The sequence below is a fragment of the Hypomesus nipponensis genome, chromosome 9 (assembly GCF_054491055.1).
Source record: "Hypomesus nipponensis isolate SF chromosome 9, ASM5449105v1, whole genome shotgun sequence".
NCBI lineage: Eukaryota > Metazoa > Chordata > Actinopteri > Osmeriformes > Osmeridae > Hypomesus > Hypomesus nipponensis.
Genome location: NC_140369.1, coordinates 6,135,578 through 6,157,959, shown reverse-complemented (window position 1 = coordinate 6,157,959; position 22,382 = coordinate 6,135,578). Strand labels below are relative to the sequence as shown.

The 22,382-nt window shown below is 41.5% G+C and overlaps 1 protein-coding gene across 4 annotated transcripts in view; it reads left to right on the top strand.

Annotated features, from left to right (window-relative positions):
- fhit (fragile histidine triad diadenosine triphosphatase) overlaps positions 1–22,382 on the top strand; it is a 133,542-nt gene that overhangs the window by 90,173 nt on the left and 20,987 nt on the right. For 3 of the 4 annotated variants that reach the window (XM_084704050.1, XM_084704048.1, XM_084704049.1), the window contains 3 exons: positions 9,269–9,414; positions 11,098–11,127; positions 18,860–18,928. In XM_084704050.1, the coding sequence (XP_084560176.1) occupies positions 9,269–9,414; positions 11,098–11,127; positions 18,860–18,928 (245 nt within the window). The remainder of the gene's footprint in view (positions 1–9,268; positions 9,415–11,097; positions 11,128–18,859; positions 18,929–22,382) is intronic. The other variant, XM_084704051.1, reaches the window with a different exon arrangement.

The following is a 22,382-nucleotide window of genomic DNA, read 5'->3' as shown; positions in this document are numbered from 1 at the left end:
AAGATATTGTTTATGCCAGTATATTATGTTCCTCACCTCCTTTCTTGGTACTGTAGACGAACACAGCAGTACTCTTCAAGAGCAAAAGTCACCCAAGCTAAATGTCACAGACAGGTAATGTGAATGGATCTGCCCCACAGCTTCTGAGACCTAGCCAGAAAGACTCATCTTTCATACTGAAAGAGATTTATTTGTTGTCACTTCAGCGTTTTCCTTCGCGTTCCGCTTTCCTCCATCCCTCATCTTCACAATGCGCCAGATGGGGCAAAAACAAAACACAGGGAGCCATTTTGTAATTCCTCACAACTGCCACCCCAGAACCAACGGCAAACATGCCTTGTATGTTGTCATCTCATGGGAAACGCACACAGGCAACAACTTTCCAGTAATGTTTGGGCGCAAAAGCTTGCAAAAACTCCTTAAAGGCTGATGACACTTTGCTGATATCATTTTTCTGGAACAAACAGCATTTGACAGAGTCATGTAACCCCCTCAGGCTTGCCCTTAGGGGACAAGCCCAACAAGGACTCTGGATATGACATCACAGGAGGCGACCTCATCAACAAAATCCCCCGCCTGCCCCTGTCATCCTGCGACTGTAGATCATATTCAGCTCTGCATTCTGTTTATCTTGAATACGGCAATTCTCTGAGACAAATTAGGGCTATCATCTTTGAAGTGTCTTTGAGAGCATCCTATCTGCCACGGTCCTCACATTGAGAATGTTCCAGGCTCAGTGATGGACACTGAGGTCAGACCTAGTCAGCAAGATCGGTGTGAAAGGGCATTTCGTAGTGTCTCTGTTCCCAAGAAAACTGACAGAGAAGGCTTAATGCTTTGACAAGTCTCTGTCTCCAAGGTCCTCACTTCTCCGACTTCTTTAACCCTGTGATCCGGAAAAGCAAGCGTTGCTCTGTCTGACAGTTCCTGTACTTCTAACATGATGGGCAGAGAGAGGAGCAAACCGCCTTGTGGGGAGATCTCCCCGTGTCATAGCGTCTGCTGCCTGAATGCATGTACCATGATCTAGATGTGCACCCACTCCCTCATCCATGTCCCCCTATGTACCCCTTCATGAAAACGTCAGACTAAAAGGCTGTTTAAGCAATGATGGAATCGTTTAGCCACGCTTCTTGTCCATTTGGTTGTTTTTGAGAACAATTTGTTTTTAGAAGGAGAGCCATTGAATTTAAATGAGTGTGATGTAATTGGTGAGTTTTTTAAGAAGAGATCCAATAGATTGGAACAACTTTGCTGGCATCTGTTGTAAATGTTTGTGGATAGAGCATTTCAATATTAGCTTCAACTGACTGCTTTCTATGAAAGTGTACTTTTTGTAAAAGGCTTGCATGTCAGTAATTTGTTGTTTCAAAGCTATTATTGTACATCATTGGCAAATACCATCGAAAACAATTGTTGTATCAATACTCAACCCCAGTACTACAACTGTTAGGGTGTTACTGTGTTTACAATCACCTAGCTGTAAGGATGGTGAGAAATATATTTTCCTTGGTACTGAAAAATATAGTAGAGGTTGTTGAGGTCTCTTGTAGAGAACATTCCTGTAGTCTCATGATGTTGCTGGAGCTATATCCGAGCGCATCATTAAAGCCTTTACAATTGTACAATGTCTGCTCAAAGCCTAGCATGATCCAGCAGAGATAGGGATTTAGATAAGAGAGTTGTATTTCTTATCCAGGATGAATCCTAAGGCTTTTCTCTTCCTCCTGCATTGTCTTCTCCCCGATGATGTAGTCCTGAAAGCGCAGCTGTCACAGGATATCTCCAAGGTTTTTTGTTGTTGTTTTTTTTAGATCGGTCAGGACAGCTTTGGACCTTCTAATCCTACCTGACAGTTAAGTGATAATTGCAGAGGTAAGCTTTTGCCCAAGACACTAGATATTGAATGGGTTCTGCATTAGATATTGACAGGACAGGGAGAAAATCCTATTTATACCGATGCAGGCCGAGTGTGCTAGCGTGGGAAATCTTGCCTCACTGCTGTCTCTCCCCTGCTCTCAGGCTGCCACACGTTGCTGATGGTTCATCACCATGCCAACTAGTGCCCCCCCCAAAAAAGCTAAAAAAGTTTAGGGATGCATTGACCTCTAGTGAACAATCATTTTGATATTTCCGCCATGTATTTGTCTTGGTTAGGATTGCTTATTGAATATTTTTGAGTAAGACATATGATCACTTGAATGCCCACTCGTGTGCTTAATTTTGCGTGGTATATGTCCAATTCCAATTCCTCACTCTAAAGAGACTCTTATTGTACACTTGCAGTACATCTATCATGAATTAAAGGTGCCAACGCCAGTTTTATGTGGTGAATATGAAGTTGTGTGCACATAATTTCAAGCCTTATGTCTCCTCTAATATGATTATTTATCCTTCACTTCCCGGCTGTTCCAGGCCCACTGATATTCTCATCATAAATCACTAAAGAGACGTGACACTTGAATAATTCACTTACCCAATAGGGACTGTGTATCTGCACAAGGGGCATTATGAAGGGCTTGCCTGCGCCTGTGTTTAGGGAAAGGTTCCTTCTATACTGTAGATCATATATATAGCCACAGGCACAGAGCCACTAAACAGCTTTCGTACTCCCACAGGCCATATTGAGGGTTTAGGTGTGTCATTTACGTGTGATTGATAGCAGAGATACAATTTGATTTAGGCGTCAGTGTGTACTCTCCCCTGCAGCTTGAGGTGTGGCAACGTTGTGGGGTAATGTATTTGGAAAGTCCAAATAAGGAGGTCAAGGTAATCTAAGAATTCCTGTCATCAATTTTCCTTTGTGTTTTCAGGGTAAGCAATGGTATATTTAGCTCTTATGAATTTATTTGACAACACTTCAATTACCAAGTCTGTCAACTTGTGACTCAATGATCCTGTTTATTCAGACCTCAGTTCCCTGACCAGTCTCCTGTAACGAGGAGAGACGTTTGCAGACCCTCTACGTGAGGATCGAGCATGTGCATCTCACTCCTCTGTCATGATCCGGTGGATCAATCATGTAGAAAATAGAGTCATGCACACACTTCCACAATACCTGTCAGGACTCAAAAGAAGGTATTGAAATGAATGTCAGATGTTTGCTGTTGTGTCTCTCTCTCTCTCTCTCTCTCTCTCTCTCTCTCTCTCTCTCTCTCTCTCTCTCTCTCTCTCTCTCTCTCTCTCTCTCTCTCTCTCTCTCTCTCTCTCTCTCTCTCTCTCTCTCTCTCTCTCTCTCTCTCTCTCTCTCTCTCTCTCTCTTGTCTTCCTCTCTCATTCTTTTACATTCTCCCTCTGTGTTGTTTTTGTTTTTGGGGATGATGTATGTATTAGACTGGATGCTAAAATGAGCAGACATGTTGTGCCAGAGGCAGAATCCAACCAGCACAGCAGGGTTTTGTTCTTCTGAAAGGAACATGATGGGGAGCACTTACTCCTCTCCCATTCTCCGTGTGCCGCCTGTCAGTGTTGAGTTGTGGGTGCTCTGTTCGTCTAGCAATGCCTACCTGCTCATTGGCAGGCGCTTGGAGTACCTCGCTATGGCAACTCCTTGTTGGTGCAGTACTCCAGCCAATGCTTGCAATGTTTTCAAAGGGAAAATGACTATTATTGTATTGGAAAGGTAATTACAAGGGAGTGAGTTGGCATCCCCAAGCGAACACTTTGCCATTTTTGCCCATGCAAGGGGGGTGCGCTTGTTTAGGTGGATGTGTTGCACTCTGGTATAGGGTGTCATTTTTCTACTCTTTCCTCTTGTTCTTGTTCTCTTGCAATCATGTGTGGGGGAGGTAGATGTTAGAGGCCAGGGCAGGTCCGTCATTGTGGCACAAAGTTGGAAGGGGCTTGGGCCTGGCAGAGAATGATTGGTGCCATTAACCTTAGGGGTGCTTCTGGCTATGTGAAGAGCACACCAGTGTGAAAGTGGATTACATTTTTACCGTCTTTGTTCCATTTTCTTTCTTTTTTTTTCCTCAACTCGAGGAGATGAGAGGATTTCAAGGCTGCAGGGCCAGGGCTGGTGTGGTATCCCACTGTTAAGGGTTATAGTGTAACATCTCCTCAGTGGAGAGCAGTTGAAGACTGGGAAAAGATCATGATCAATGGTCACATATTGTCAGATTTTTTCCAGTCCTCAAAATCACACTGAGTTGTGCCACGCCATGCACTAGGCCCTTGAAAGGGGTGTATATGTGTGTGTGTGTGTGTGTTTTGTACTGCATGGTGTGAGAGCAGGGTCTGTCTTGGACGCTGTGGTTCCTTTGAGCCCCCACCCCTCAGTCTCATGTTGTCCTCTGCCACATCAGATGGAACTTCTCAAGCAGTCTCATCCAGCTCCACTCTGTAGCACAACCCTAAGCTCAGTAACAACCCCCAACACACGCACACACACACACATACACACACACACACATACACGCACACACACACACACAGCTCATTTGCACAGCCGCCTCCCCTCGCTTCATTTCACATGATTCAGCTTTTAATTAGATGTTTTTGTTTTTAATTACTATTTGTGTAAAAGCCTGCGTGCTTCAGGGGGTGAAGAATACGTCGGAGCAGTGCTGTGGGGGGTGAGGGGGGGGGGTTCTGAATGTGTGCAGGCAACGAACCTCATCTCTGCTTTCTGCTCCTCAACAACAACATTGCCTGTGTCGGCAATAACACTCACATGAGATTGAGTTTCCAGTTGATTCTATTAGGCGTTGAAATAAACATGATTTTTCCCATGTCCCAAGCTGTATATCTCGTCTGAAAGGCTCATATTAAAAGCTTAAATATTTGATGAAAAGTAACTCATAATCTTTGATTAGATGAATTTTGGTTGCAATAAAACCCAATTCCACTGTGTGGCTGTTTTTTGTCAATAAAGGCCTCTCATAGTAATTAAACCCAGTGAGTGCAGTTTGAATGTTCAAGGTCCGCCTTGCATTCACACTGCAGGATGCAGCAGGAAAATAAACCCATGTTTGGCTTGGATAAATACTTTCTATCCTTTCAACCTACCTATCTCTTTCTTTTCCTCTTTCCTCCTCATCTGACCCTTCTCCCTCCATCTCTTTTTTTCCCCTTGCGGCTCAAAAAAGTTAGTTTTTGGTTTTCACCCCTCTCTATGGAGGAATCATCTGATCAGCAGTGCATCTCTTTGCAGGGATGATGGGGTGATTGAGGCCATTTTGCCTGGGCTGTAATCTAGCAGACATAGGCATTTGTTTCTGCAGTGATGGATCCGTTTGTTTTGCCAGTTTCTGAGCCATGTTGAGCAGGGCACTGTGATCTGATGCTAAGGGCATTGTAAAGATGCTGTGTGCCTGGTGCTTGTAAAGTGTGTCCGATATCTCACTTTCCATTTTGCATGACATGGTGTGCAGAGTATCCTCTGCTGCCAAATACTTGACGTACTCTGGGAAGTTTGAACATTGGGCAGTAATTATTCTCACTAGACGAGTATTCTTAGCTGCTCCCCCTTCCAAAGAAATACAAAGACTTGAGAATCATTTGGCATTCTGGCCATTTCTCCCACACTGTCATCAGAAACGTCGAGCCCTCAGCCATACCCTATTTGCGAGGTCACACTCTGGGTGTAAATCCGTAATAGTTTATTAGATGTCATTACTCTAGCTGCCATTTTAATTTCTCCGTCCCGCACAGAAACTCCTCCGGAGCCTCTCGTGGGTTGAATCATGGGATTTGTGATCCAATTGTAAAGCGCCATTATTTATTTATCTTTTTCCGCCTTAATCCAAATTCTACCATTTTCCTTCCAGCATATTGAAAGAAGGAGGCTGGGATATGGATGGGTGAGGAGAAGGAAGAGGTGTTGGGGGTATTCTCAGGGGTGATGGGGGGGGTGATGGGGGGGAGGATCTTCATAGACCCAGGCAAAGTCAATGTCGCAGTAGAAAATGATAACGTTCCGGGGGGCGGGGTGGGGGGCCGGGCAGATGTTTTCCCTCAAAGAAATGATTGCATTTGCAATGTAAAACCAATCTGGGATGCCTTGTTCTTATTACATGCACCACAACCTCGGGAGTGCATCAGATGAAAGCAGTCAAATAACTGTTATGACAGATAATAATGGGATCAAAAGGGAGGGTTCTTGCTGCAGGCCCCCCCTGCCCAACAGGCCCATTCGGTCGCCAACTCATGGGGGCTGGAATGAGAATGTGGCCTGCTTCCGTTGAGAGATTGAGATTTGATTGACTTGGGCAGAGACATCCAGAAGTCTCCTGTTACCTTGAGGATTGTTCAGAGGTTCTAAATGAAGTGCCTGACACACAAAAGATATGGTGGCTTTGGCATGCAGTGAAAAGGTGTAACGTTGGCAAGTGCTGAATTGGTACTGGGTGACTACAGTGCACCAGCAGGAATGAAGATGCCGCTGTGTGCTGGGCTTATTTCCCCAGTCTTTACATCCCACTCAGGGTTACATGAGCCGAGTAGTGAAGAAGGAGTAGAACGATTAAACCCAAGGGAGTGAAGAGGTGTGTTTTTCTCACAAGAAAGAGATGGTTTCTACATAAGGAAAATGATGATGGGAGCGACGATGAGGAAGATGACACTGACAGTAACAGTAATAGTGATGATGAAGATGATGATGAGGAGGATTCTGACTTGTGGTTGTGGTGGCAGTGGTAGTATTGTCCCTGTAAGGGAGAGATAATATAAATAGGCCTAATCTACTCCTCTAATCCTTTTTTTCCCATCCCGTTATTGCTAGATTTTTTAGGTAGCACTCACTTCTCTTTGATCTCAAATAGTGCAATCTTTCATTAGCCCTGGAGCAGAAACCTCTAGGAAACAAATCGAAGCAGGACCTTCCTACTCCTTGTTTTAAGTGTTTCTATCAGCTTGATGTTTTCTGTTATTTTGTTTGATTTACTTTACCACTGCTTTACTACCGCTTTTTTACCACCATGTCCCAGTTTCCAAGTTGACTTTACTTTTTCAGTATATACAGGTGTTTGCATTTGTGTGACTATTCTGTGGCAGATAAGGTTTGTGTGTATGTGGGGGTCAGATGGCTGAGCGGTTAGGGAGTCGGGCTATGAATCAGAAGGTTGTTGGTTTGATTCCCGGCTGTGCCAAATGAAGTTGTGTCCTTGGGCAAGGCACTTCACCCTACTTGCCTCAGGGGAATGTCCCTAAATGAAAAAGCGTCTAATAAATGATGAAATGTAAATGTATGTGGTTGAGGTTGGTTGAGGTGCAGTTCTATGGGTATACCTGAAGCCCTGTGTGACATTGTTTGTATAAAGGGCAATACAAATTTAGTTTGATTTGAGGGGGAGATTTGAGAACATTCAAAATAGTTCTAGATAGTGTTAGAAGACTACATCAGAAAATCTACACATTGGTAGGTTATAATAAGTGTTACCATGACTGATGATATTAATATCATTTTTGGATGAATACATTTGTTTTTATTCCGTTTTTCAAAGCCACGTAATGGTATCAATCTCAAAGTAAACACGGTGTGTTTTCAGACTTGCCCCTCCTAACCCCCAGCCCAGTAATCTTTCATCCTTGGTGGCTGCGTAGCCAGAGATGAGTCAGAAGAACGATATCACTTAATATGATATCTGATTTCATTCCAGCGCGGTGCACATGAAAAGGGGGAGCAAACTGATCATTTGTGCCGCTGTTTCTGACTTTGGAGATGAATGGCGCCCAGATGAGACCATTGTGCCGTGAAACGCGAGGATGTAATCATCCTCTCGAAACGCAACAGGATGCAGTTTTATGGTTGGGGATTGGACCCGGATGCCTGCTTCACTTTCACCGCCTCATCTTTGGATTTCTTTTCACTTCAAGGTTTTCAACATTTCAACATTTATTATGTTCTGTCTCTCATGAAATATACCCATGAAATCAATACGTCACAAGTCAAAGAGTTGTCAAAAGGTCCAACTCCTCAAAATCCTTGCAACCGTTTGCTACATTAGACTTTTATTTTGATTAAACTCTTTGGTGTGTTTTTGGCAAATCAGTAATTAAGAGATGAATTGAATGGAAAATGGCATGAGTCAAAAAGAGAGCTTAATCAGCAGGATCACAGGATAATCAAAATATCTCCAGTCCTCAGGAGACCCGTGCCCATGTGGTCATCACATTAGCTGTTCTCTTGAAAGCCACTCTTGGCCAATAAACAACTAAATCTGTGATCACAGGTATGACTTTGCTGCTTTTGGGCTTCAGTAAAATAGCTCTCTACAACAGTCAATCTTCCTTCTCCGACCATCTAAAGAAGCAGGGTTTTTTTTGGGGTGGTGGGGTTTTGTATTTTGAGATCATTTCTCTCTGTCTTTTTGTTTTTATTTCAGAGAGGAATGGTTTTGTCCCTGTTCTTGTTCCCTTACCAGCATGATTACGGGCTCTGGGTTTCTGAGAACTGCTTCACTGGCAGTGTTCTCAAAACACTGTTATTGATCCAATAACCCAGAACAGAGGGTGACATTTGCCTCAGCCTTCAGACGTTTGCTCCTTCCACCTGTCATCAAAACATGTTTCGCTATTGTAGCCAAGCTTGATTACTTTTCAGTGTACAATTACACCACTATGTGGACTGTGGGATATTTTGTGAAATATGTTTCCTGACCTTTATGACTCAACGGAAATTGATCATTTTTGTTGCCCTGCACAACTTCGCACAAAAAATACATCTGCAAAATGCTCTGGTTTAAGGGGGGGAACTACACAGAGTAGTTTCCTTGTGATTATGGTTGCCCTTGGCAACCTGGACATGCAGTGATCTGATTTTTATATATATGGTTATCAGTACATTTCACAAAGTCAGAGTGATTGGATTAGAGGAACAGCTCAGAGGTTGTCTGCCACTTATGTCGCTTAGCTGGCCTTGTGGATCTCCACGTTAGCTTAGCTGGCCTTGTGGATCTCCACGTTAGCGTAGCTGGCCTTGTGGATCTCCACGTTAGCTTAGCTGGCCTTGTGGATCTCCACGTTAGCTTAGCTGGCCTTGTGGATCTCCACGTTAGCGTAGCTGGCCTTGTGGATCTCCACGTTAGCTTAGCTGGCCTTGAGGATCTCCACGTTAGCTTAGCTGGCCTTGTGGATCTCCACGTTAGCTTAGCTGGCCTTGTGGATCTCCACGTTAGCTTAGCTGGCCTTCTGGATCTCCACGTTAGCTTAGCTGGCCTTGTGGATCTCCACGTTAGCTTAGCTGGCCTTGTGGATCTCCACGTTAGCTTAGCTGGCCTTGTGGATCTCCATGTTAGCTTAGCTTTTCTTTAACAAGAGTGTCTCCCAGATGTGTTGGTGTGCCCCCTGCGGCTGGTGGAGCGCTTCCGGGACCTGCGTCCTGATGAGGTGGCTGATCTCTTCAGCACCACCCAGAGAGTGGCCAACCTGGTGGAGAAACACTTCCAGGCAACGTCCCTTACCATCGCTGTACAGGTAGGCCGACTATTCACACCGGTTACGTTTGAACAGATGCATATGTACATGACTCACACGCATGGAACTGACAGTCAGCTCTACATGTACAGATCTTCAACCATGCGTAGACACATCCGAAAGATGCTTCATCTCTCACTCATCTTCTTTTCTCCACCATAACTGTGGATGTTTGTGATTGACATCTGTAAAGTATACTTAGCAAATCAGTTGATCAAAGTGCTGACCCCTGTGATTCCTGTCGCTGTTGCCATGGAAATAATGCATATTTACAGTTTACACCCACACCCTCTGAACGGCACAGAACTTAGTAAAATAATCACATGCTATGTGACTTCTAATTGAAATGACATTGATTTACCCTGACATTGATTTACGCTCCTCTGCTTCATGCTATATAGTGTCCATCAACATTAGATATGATACACCATAGTCTTGAATCACTGTAATCTCCCACCTATACATACAACGCAGTACGTATAGTTAGTGTAGCATAAATATGCATTGCATCCACAGCATTTGCAGGTACTGTATGCCTATAGAGAGAACTCAAGATCCCCACCTGTTGGGGGAAAAAAACTATGTGCTGCTTCAACGACTCAGTTCAACATAAAAATCGGGTAGTATTGTCATTCCACAGTCCACACTATTCTGCATAACCAGTGATATATATGCTAATGTACAAATAGCACCTACCTCACTCTGCCACCTGTCAGATAAAATCATTTTACCAGGTTTGGAGAAAGAAAATTGTGAATAATCTTACCTAGATATAATTTTCTTCGACTTGTGAGGTCTGGAGAAGTTATGATGCGAGATTAGTTTTGACAGCCTTTGGGTTAGAATGTTGAGGCGGGGTCCACTACTGAAGCATTTTTTCTCCAGAAGAGGGACTGTTCTTGCTGCGAACTCACGACAAACACAATCACACCTGAACTGCCTCACATAAGATATTCTTCCACTCACATTAAGCTCATAAATCCAGTAATGTTTTCTAACAACCCCAGACATCCTGCTTCCTGCCCCATGCAATTCATGATTATCACTGAATTGCTTGTCAGTCAGTCAGTCTTGTCTGTACTTTAACTCCTGTACTCTCAGTAACACCCTTGCAATAAATATGACTTTAAAAACAGTATGTACGTTTGTTATGCACATGGGTTGACGTGTATATTTACAAATGGTGTTTTTAAATGCACTCTCATTATATGAATAATGTTCAACACCGTTGTTCATTACGTATTCCATCCACAATATAATAACAGCAGATTCCACATTTCTCATGAGATATATTTTGTGAAATTGTGAACATAATAATAATAATAAATTGTATTTATATTGCGCTTTTCAAAATACTCAGTCACTTTACATGGTTAAAATAAACATACAACAAGTACATCCTATAAAATCACAGCATTTTTACACATTAAAAGCAGATCTAAAAAGGGGCGTTTTAACTAAAGATTTAAAAGTTGACAGGTTGGTGCTGTCTCTGATAGGTTTGGGGAGTGATATGCCGAAGGACTTAAGACAAAGAAGTAAACTGGAACATTTATCTTTTTCCAGATACTTGGAGAAGGGGGAGGTGCAGCAGGTCATCTGAAATTGAAATATGGCTGAATTATTAACAGAGATATTCCTGAATTTCCAAATGTTCCTAATGATCTCTTCTGTTCCCACCAGGATGGCCCCGAAGCTGGACAAACTGTGAAGGTGAGAACTTAATAATGCACTCCTTTTAAATTAATCATGAGGCTTCAGCAACAGTTATACGCTATTAAATAATCATTGTATTTCATTTGCAGGTCTCAAACTCTTGGCTTGAGTGAATTATTCAGTAATATATTTTAAAATGCTTTGTCTATATCTATTTTGGGAGGAAGGGGGGTTGGAGGTGGCATGAACTAAGAAGGGGGGGTTCGAGCTTCCATCGGGGGGTGGAAAAGGTAGGGTATTGAGGGATTGCACCTGTGCCTCAAGCCTTCACAAGAACTTATGTCTGACTTTGACAGATATAAACTTGCTTCCTTTAACATCATTAGTAGTGACTGTTTCATTATAAAAAAAAGGATTTTATCACTGCACAATTATTTCACGCCACACTTTCAAGCTGGTGCAACCGGCAGCCATTAATAGCCATGCAATCACAGCCAACTGATATGATGGCTCTGACTGAATGTTATTGAGTAAGTACTGTAGTACATTAATTATATAGTGAGGTTGATAACTTCAACCACCTCTTCATGTTATGACTTGGCAATGACTTGGACGATTATAAGTACGATCGTAGAATGTTTATCGCGGTGCACTTATCTATTATACTGTAATAACTGGTAGTACTAAACAGGACTAGACTATCATATAGTGGCTAACAAACAAATTGGTGGTCTTTAGATTTGGCTCAAGACTGTTAATCACGACTGTCCATAGTATGTGGACGTTGACTGTGCTGTCCTCACAGCTCACACACTCATTTCAGATAGCATATGAAATCCAAACTAATCATACATGACAGTAACCATGAGAGCAGTCTTTGGCTTGCACTGTGCAGGGGGGGGGGGGGGTATTGAAATGTTCATGATGTCATTTGATGGTAGGACACACGTAGGAGGCTGGATCTCACAGAGTCACATTTGAATTAAAAGCCACTGACGCTTTTAAACACATTAGAAATACATTTACATTCTCTGTAGTTCATACCATTGCTATTGAAATGGTGTGTAATTTCGTTTGAATACGTGTGCCTACCTATTAATAAAATATGTACAGTATATTCCTTTATAAGCAATATATGCTAAACGAATATGGAACAATAAGTGTTGGTGTTGCACCCTGTCAAAACCCTGTTCATTCGTCTGCCCAAAAACATGCTTGAAGGGCATTGTTATTATTTATATTCAAGGGGACAATCAGACAGACATACTTTGGTAGCCCAGCCCAGGTGGGGGGGGGGGGGGGGGCGGGGGGGCGGGGGGGGGGGGGCTCAGAACTGTGGTGTGTGGGTGGATCTGGCCCCTGTCATAACATATTTCATGTGGTTCTTAAAAGTAAAGGTTACCTTTCAAAACTGCTGCAACTACTCCAGCTTAACTTTAGCCCATACCACATTGGCTTCACTCCTTGATAAAAAGTCTGTTCATTTAGACTCACTCTATCCTTGTTGAAGGGCCCCTGACCTTTATACTGGGCGAAACCTCTTTTTTGTTCTCCTTACGTTTAGAGCTAATGTAGTACAAGATAACCATCAACTGTCTTTTTATAAGAGTCTTCTTTATTACTTCCTAAAATTGTTTCTGATGTCAAATGCTTTCTTCTTTTCTGCTTGGAGTAGATGCTGACATTCTACTCCAATCTATCAGGGAGAAAAACAGGCACAATTTATCAGCACATTATATAAGTACAAAAGGTTGTTTCCACTGTCTATCTTTTGTTGCGATGACTATTCAGTTATTCTCTGCTCCAGCTTCATCTTATTCTCCTCCCCCTTGTTACTCCCCCATCTCCATCTTGTCGTGTTCATTAGTCTTTCTCAGATGTCTGGAACTTCCCTTCCCTCCATCCCAGCCCCTCATGGGAAAGTACAAAAACATACTTTTTAAAATGTTTTATTTCCAATCATTTTGTAGTTGTCTGGATATACACCGTCAGGGAGTTTTACTGTTTGGCTAAAATCAACTATTAAATACCTGACATGAATAAGAAATGCTTTCCTACAGTACCTCCATTTTGTTGTTTGTTTCAGATTCCTTTTGTTTCAAAAGACAGCTGTGGAATCTGATGGTCATATTGCCCCTCCCTCTTCACCCACAGATACTAAGCTTTTATCTGCTTTTCATTCCAACACAACAAAACCCACTTTACATTCAGTGATTGTTTGAGATGAAATGGTCTTTGTCTGTCAATACAAGCAAGGTCAACCAGCAATATATTTTTAGTAAGTTCAATTAGATTCAAACCAACGGGTAGGTCAGCACTGAGATAATCTGAATGTCACCTTAACCAGATATTCTCTCAACCAAATATTGCAGCTCCTTCGATATGTAACACTACAGGGAGGTGTGCATCTGGGAAGCAGTGAATCAAAGACAAAAGCAGAGAGTCGTTCTCCTACAGTTACTTTTACTATTACAGTGAAATAATCTCCACATTGTTTTGGGTAATTTTAAACATGCACTAACTCTGAGTCAGAGGACTGCGCAGTCCCTTTATGAAAACACATTATCTGGTGTGTAGCGCACCTGCTACAGGGCTGCTGCAACTCCATCTATCAACTGGATTATTGCAATCAGGTGCTTGTGCACTGGCAATAAAAAATGGCTCATTGATTGAATAAGAGAGAGGCAGTCTATGGAGGCAAATGCACTTTTATAAACTCGGTGCCTGGAGTCTCAGAGAGACGGAAGACAAATCTTCGTATTAAAATGATGGAATTGAGGTTATTTCTGTCTCATGGAAAATGTTTCGGTGGTTATAGTAATTCATCATGTAGAATGCTCTGTTTAGAGAATGCTTGTTTTAGTTTTCAAAGCCTGGCTGGAATATTTATATATATATTCATAACAAATTTGAAAGAGTGAGTGTAAAGTGGTTAACACACTGAATATAATTTTGGGGTGACGAGCCAATATAGAACATTGGCAGAATACTGATGAATGCAGAATGGATTTTCATTACTTTTACAGTATGCTTTCAGGAACAGATATAAATTATCTTCTCTGGTAATAAAATGATTATACTAATATTAATCTCAATCCTATGGGAATGAATGAATTAAAATATGCTATGAACAAATACATTTGTTTCATGGTTGGCTAGTTTGAATCCACAGTTTTTATACTATGGGGATCTCATGTTTTAAAGATTTTTGGGCTATGCACCAAAGTGGTTGAGTCCAATTTCCCATGTGATTGACAGCAAAGCACCGGTCTCTGCAGTGTTGCCATATTCACATCAGTCATTAGCATTCTGCGGTGGCAGCACTGGCACTGTTTGTAATGATGTATGTGTGTGGGAGTCCTCATCAATGCGACAGTAGAGAAGATGATGAGCTAACCTCAGGATAAGACCTACGACCCAAGCCCACTTCAAACCAGGTCCATGGCTCATGCTTTTGGATTAATTAGGACTTCAGTTGACCTCAGAATGGCAGAGTAAGCCATTTATTTTCCCAGGTGACAGATTTCAAACTGTGGAAGTTGAACACCTTTCCATTGGACGTTGGACTCTGGGCTGGCTGCCTCACAGTACAACTTCTCCTTGAATGTTTAATATTTAACTGATATTATTATGGCAAGTTACTGCTGCTTCTGATGATCTACAGGACTTTGGTCTGAATGACCTGTGAAGGCACACTTGATTCTTTGAGACTTTGATATGATACTGCCAAATGAATACCATCCAGAAGTCAGAGGTTATGCTCTTATTTGAGTCTGTTGATGAATCCTCAAGTGAATCATCACAATAATCAGTCAAGACAACGCTTACATATAATATTATTTTCAATAATATTTTTGACAGATGCCTGGCTGTAGCCTGCTTGAGGCTATCTTAGACATTATAGCAGTTCAGTGATGTAAGTCTCTACTGTCACAAAATGTGAATTGGGAGCATATGCTGAGAGGCCAAATGCAAAGGGGACCTATCCTGAAGCAAAGGAAGACTAATCTTCGTATAACTTGCAGCTGCACTAGTTTTCTTCCTGGTGTTTTTCTTTTGTGGACAAGTGTTTTTAGTGATGGAAGTAGTACATGGGCAATGAATCAACCTCTCTTCCTCTAATTAGTAGGTTCTGCTTGGAGCAACGGTGGCTTCTGCAAGCCTTCACTTTAGCGGAAACACAGCTGTTTGTGACAGAGTACATTTGTCTGCTTGTCTGACTAGATTTGACTAAACAAAACAAATCACATAGCATCCTTTTATTGATTTATCTCCGCAGTCAAAGTAATTAATATATATTTTTTTTTTAAATTATGCTTAGAAAAACCTGCTTATACGTTTTATTAGGCCACTGAATGTTGCAAAGGCACACTGAATGAACACTAGTATAGCTGACAAACATAACCAAACATAACTGCAGTGATGTGAAGGGCATGTCTAATTAGCAAATAAGCCATAGCCACATGCAGGCCTACTGGAGATTGGAAGACAATTATTGATGGAAAAATAAAACATAAGGAAGTAGCCAACCAGAGATGGATCTCAGGACGTTGTAGGAGCCATCATTGAACCATGACCCTAACATCTGCCCATGTCTAATTGTGGACCCAATGAGACAGAACTGATAGGAATTGACACTGTGACTGGTGTCAAGGACACATTCGGGTCCTACTGGAAATTGAAGGGCTGTGTCATTTTATGGTCCTTGTTTTGGTGTATTTGTCTTCCGGAAAAGCATTATGATTTTATCCCATTCAAATGCCAGTCGATATAGACCAATAACATCTTTAGCAGTCAGGTTGCAACAGGATTGACTGCTCATCATCCCATCCAGTAAATGTGGTGATGTCTAGAATCTTACAAAGTCTTGCTCCTCTGCTAGTATAAATCCAATCCCAGTCGAAGCCTGACAGCCCCTGTATCTTATGTTGAGAGACTCATTCAGTGCATACTGAGCCCCCATAGGCAGTGTATGTGCGTATCAAGCTGTCTAAAACTCACCCCACACACATCGCCACGTCAGTCAGGCCTCTGATCTCCTATTCCACCCTTTAGATTCCTGGCACGCCGGGCGTTTACACACTGCTTGTCTGCTGTCCCTGTCTCCCCACCGCACTCAGCATTTACAGTCCCGCTTTCACAAACAGCTTTGCCACTGTTTTTCTTCTCTCTTTTTCCCCCCACTTCAAAGTTTTCCTCAAGGTAGGCAAATTTAATAATGCAGACATTATGCAAATGGTCTCATTAAATAGAAAATGTGTGACAACAAAGCTGAAGCCTCCAAACATATTATCTTATTTGTAGCATTTAAAAACACTTATTCACACTGCCTGTACTGTTTATTATAGCAGTCTAATGAAAGATGAATAAAAGCTCTGCAATTAGGTTCTTTGCCCTAGATTAGTAGTATGTATGATCCAAACTCCCTGATTAAGTGTCTAGATGACATCTGATGATTGTTGTGTTTAATGGTGTACTCTACTTGTTTTAGTGGTCACAAAGGCTGCGATAGGAACTCCTCTCTTCTAACCTCTCACCTCATTGAACACACAAGACTTGCTATATGACAGTGTACAAGGCACTGGCACAGTGGTACAGTATGTAATGGCATTGCCAGGTGTGAAATATAGTCATGTGTCAGATTAGAGACATAAATGGTCCATATTTCATCCATGTTTCATCGCTTCACTTAGTTTCACTGGAGTTGGTGGTTAGATTAAAATCCAAGAGGGAGACAGAAGAACTCAATGTTCCACTACAAGGTGGCCTTCTGTGGGTTATTGGCAAGTGTTACCATAAACAGCACAATTTACACGTGAGTTGATGTTGAAATGTCAAAAGATCTTAAGCTTTTTGAAGCGTTTAGTCCCTTTTTGAAGCGTTTAGTCCTGTTTAGTCCTTGGGTCTCAGTTTTTAGAAGCGAGGAACTCTTACCCTCCACTGATGAAACCCCCTATCTCAATATGTCCACTTGAATTCCTTACTGGGTTCATATGTAAATTGCACAATGCATTTATAGTTAATTAAAGCATCGCTAACAAGTATTATCAGAAGAAAGTGAAAAGTTATGCAGTTCCAACACTTTGGAAAGCATCTATTAGTCACTACGTTCTCAAATGAGCTATCATCTTTCTTAATAAACTGATGATCTTTAAATCTTGTCAGAGAAAATAAGAGGGTGTAACTCATTATTTATATTTTTTTAATTGATCATTGACAGTGTTGTCTTAGGTGATCCTAACCAACAGGGAAATTTAAAAAACATGTTGTTTGTAGAATGCTAATGAACATCTATCCACATAAACTTCACACAACTTTACAAACACTTTTAAAATTGCACTTTCCCGAAGAGCAGTGTGCTCCCACAACTGTCAACCCATCATAATAATTCAAAAGACTGCATAGAGGAACAGTGAAGTCTTTCCTGGTTAGTTTGAAGAGCCTTGACAATACTGGCTGCAGTGTTTTCACATTGAAGCACACAAACAAGCTGATGTCCAGTCCTCTTCCCTGCTGCCAGTAAAAGTACAATGACTGTTTTATCACTCACACTGCTTGTAATGCAATCATAAAAGCTATGTTTCTCAGATTAGTGTTTCATGATTAGGGTTGTTCATCACAAATATGCCTACCTGAAACAATTGTGCATTTAACCCTTGTGCTGCCTTCGGGTCACATGACCCAAAAGTTCATAACGAACCATCGTTGTGTTTACCCAATACAAGAACAAATAAAAATAATGTACTTTTAACCTTCGCAATGTGGGGGGTCTGAGACAGCCCAACGGTTATAAGAAAATGCTTTACTTGTATGCGGTAAAGTTGTCGCAATACGATATTGGGTCACAATGACTGATGGGTCAGAATGACCCGAAGAGAACACAAGGGTTAAGATTAGAAGACAAAATTGCTTAAAATCTACAACAATACTATATCTTGTTTTCGTACAACGATGCAGGTTTTTGCAGAATGTATCTGGAATGATCAAATCTCTGACAGACTAAAAACAGCCATATAATTTCACAACTTACTAATGACATCACAGTACTTGAAGCCACATGACAACCCATGTCTGACATAAGATATAGTCAAGTGGGTTTTCTTTAATTTCTAGAATTGTTAGAAGAACATCTTAGGAAGTCAGAAAAACAATACATTTTGTAATACTAATGTTATATTTGTAGACACTTTTTTTTTACGTTGAAGATTTGAAAGAACATTTGATAATGTGCTGTTTCTTTACCCCATTCATGCTCTGACCTAAACATATTTGACTTCCCTTTGCCTTTCAAATTTTGTCTATTAAAGATGGGAGTTTATTTACAATTCATCATTCAGTAATGTTGTTTTCTTGTGTATAAACATGGACCAGTTGTTCAGGGACATTACAGCACTAATAACCACCCAAGGAGAATAGAACTCGCAAAACTAACTGTGCAGATGGCCAGGTTTGTGACAGTACACTGCAAGGGGAGAACAGGAAAGGACGACTGACAAAGTCAATTAAAGTTTTAAAAGCATAAAAATAAGGAGTCTCAGTGGTATACAGGTAGTACGCTTGGTGGAATTTACTGTAACCCTCCTGTGATTTGCCACAGCGTGGTAAAACGTGTGTGCGCTCCTGCCACCAGATTGTGAATTAATGAAGAATCCCTCTAGAAAAGGTTGTTTTCAGGTCTGTCTGTCAGAAGACTACCTGGCACGATTCGTTTCTGTGTCTCTGGATGAATAAATATCTCAACGATACAAAAATGCAACTTTCTGAGGACTCTCTTCTGTTTCCCTTCCAGCATGTGCACGTCCATGTGCTCCCCAGGAGGGCGGGGGACTTTGAAAAGAACGACAACGTCTATGATGAGGTGATGTGCAGGAACAGTCCAACTTTCACTTACCACTGATGACCATTATGTTAAAGTAAAGTTTGCGTAATAACAGTTGCAATTCAACAGTTGCAGTTCTTTGCGATTCAAAGCCAAACCATTAATTTTTGATTTAGAAATTCCGAGACAGGCATTGCTAATATGTAACACACAGGTAAAATGCTGTTTCTCAAGATAGCTGTGAGGAGAGAGTCTGTACAATTGTTTTTAATGTAGCAGATGCAATGTCTTACCAGTGTCTCCAAATGATAGCTTTAATTTAAGAAATGATAGATGAGGTTGAAGTATTGTCATGGGGCTGTGCAGTCCACCTGAACTAGAAACACTACAGCTACTGTATTCCTAATGAACAAACCTCAGTGTGTTTTAAATTTCACTGTGACATTTTAGATTTGCAACAAGAAAGACTGCACCAAATGAATATCAATGACAAAGTTTGATATGCATATTCTAATAACCACTACTAATAAAAGTGAGCTTGCCTATGGTTCCCTACAGAACCGGAGGCAGGAAATAGAACATATCCACAGCAGAGGCCCACCAGCAAAATATAAATAGGTTAGTTTTTAATTTGCATGTGATCATAAGGGTTATTGTGAGAGCAGTTCCCCCATTTATATTTTCCATGTCACACCCAGCAAATGAGAACATTTTTCTTTTAGGTATTTTGCTTCACAGTGAATAATCACCCAGGGTTTGCTGCCTCCATACCTTACTACTGTTAAGTGTTTTATAACCGAGACTTTTCACATTTACTCTCTCATAAAGACTATTTAGGAGGCAATAGAACAGGTTAACCACTTTTCCTCCTCAGTGTGAAACTGCTGAAAGTCCCAGCCTCAGCCATGAATAATGAATGTTTTTAAGCAGACATCTGAATCAGAAGTTCAGCAGGACATTGTTCCTCTTATGGCCTTTTGAAGTCAGGTGGCTGAGAGGGTAGAGCATCGGGTAATCTGAAGGTTGCCAGTTCGATTCCCGGCTGGTGGCCATGTCGTTGTGTCCTTGGGCAAGGCACTTCACTGTACTTGCCTCGGGGAGAATGTCACTGTACTTACTGTAAGTCGCTCTGGATAAGAGCGTCTGCTAAAAAATGACCCAATGTTAATGTAAGCCCCTCGAAGCACAACTCTCTTATAGCAGTAACCAGAGTGCTGTAGCTATAGTTGCAATGCATGATATTACCATGTAACATGATAGGTTAGTTATTGCTCACCATCATCAATAACCATGATGTTCTCTTCACTGAAACAGTACAGTATAGTATAACATTACAGGAGTCTCATCCTGACTGACTTTCTAGCGTGGGTGTAGTGGTTGGATATGAAAGAGTTTATCGCCACGAAGAAAGTGATGGGACAAAGGAGTGCTATTTTATTTGTCATTTTATTTAGACAAAGTGAAACTGCACGCTAGACTCTCATAGCGTGGTCGTAAAAAGCCTGTCCCCCCAAAACTGACAGCCCTGCTAAGAAAGATATAGTCAACAGCAAAGCTTCAGGTCTGTGTTCTATGGCGCTCTCTCTCTCTCTGTCTTCCTCTCTGTGATGCACTAGATGGCATTTCCAATTTTCTTTGCGGTGTCACCTTCCCCTCAAACTGTCACAGCGTATCATACATGTTTTGTCTGGTTCCTTTGCTCCTTCGTCTACTGTTGTCGGTGGTCATAATGGTGACAATCGCAGTATTCTTTCTCTTTGAGGGAACTCAACTTTGTATTTAAAACTGTGCTTTGGAACCATGTTACCTTGAAGTTAAGCCCATAGTGAGACTTGTGATCTGGATTGTCTTGGTCTGGCACAAAGGACGTCATCTTGGTTTAGAATCCAGTAGAAGCAGTACCTTAGGATGTGTTGCACAAGCAATCCTGTCCAAGGTGATAGATTCATGCGTGAGTCCTCCTAGCAATATCTCAAGTGATTACAGACAGATGTAAGGTTTTGTCACTCTACATCCCTAACAGTGCCCTGACTGATGTGCAATGCATTCTGTGCTAGACATGCTCAACACTGCCACAAACCAGATGGATCTCTTCTCTAGTTTCTGAATTCATGGCAGGGATATGAAATCCTACCAAGTATACAAGCGACTTGCAAATGCACTTCTGTATCAGCTATTACTGGCTTTGGCACACTTTCAGTATGAACACATAATTGAACAATTGAACTATGAACTTTGAATAAATGAATGTAACAGGTAATTTAAGGTAGTATGACTGTTGTGACTTGAAGTCACTGGCGGCTCAGAGAATGTGTTTTGATGGAGAGTAAAGGTGAGACAGAGTTGTCTGCCCGCCACTTGGTGAGAGTTACTTCTCTTTATAACTGCCAGCCAAGGCTCCAGTCATTACACATCATAAAGGTCAACGCTTCTTAAAAATAAGTGTTTTGACCTTTAATCAACCATGGGTGAAAATAGAAACTTGCAGTGGACATTCCTCTAACATACAGTACATTATATGTTCCTTGCAGTAGTTATTTTGCAAAGAACAGTTAAAAGATTTGCATAGAACAGTCTTTGGACCCACTTTTGGATTTTGCTGTACAGGTAGTGACTTACTTAAATGTAGAGCTGACACTTTAACATATTTTGTCTGTCTAAGTCCTGCCTTTATTTTCTCTATTGTTCCTTTTTAACAATTCAGAATCAAATATAACTTCCCAGTAGTGCTTAACATGTTTCTGTCTCCTACAGCACAGTTGTCCAGCCCATCCAACTGATGAAGTATTGATTCAGTATGTGCGTACACTACAAAACTGCAAATGAAAATTCAAATTCAAGTTTTGTTATTTTACTGTAAATAGCCTACTCTCAATGTCTGGCTTCAAGCCTGTTGTTGACTATTTGAAAATAGATTGTGAAACACAGTATTGGAAGCTAGCCATGGGCTGGCATTAACAACCCCAACCGTTTTTTTGTGTGGAACAAGCAGTCCTCTTCACATGTATTAACAGTGCCCGCACTGAGGACACGAGCCGCTCTCAATGCTGACAAGAGGGCTCTCCAACAGACTTTTTAATCAGGGTAGAAAGGCCTAGAGAAAGAGCCAAAGCCGTTCTTCTCCCTCTCTCTCTCTCTCTCTCTCTCTCTCTCTGAGCCACCTCAGAGATCAGTAGGAACTCAATTATGCTGCTGCCACGCTTGTTAGCGGGGAACAATGTCAGCTCGTGATTATAACTTGTAATGATGTTATTTTCCCCAATTAGCCGTTGTGTGTGTGTGTTTCTTTCCACGTGTCCCGTAGAGAGAAACTTGGAAATGAAAGACAGATGAAGGAGACACTTTGAATCCTGTTTTATTGACAGCATTTTGCTGTCTTGAATTCTCAGAATTTTAGGCTGCTTAATAAGCAGTTAATGGTTGTCATATTTAAGGGAGTTATTAAATTGGTTATTAAGACATATGAGCTGCAGTTTAATTCTAAATCACCAGG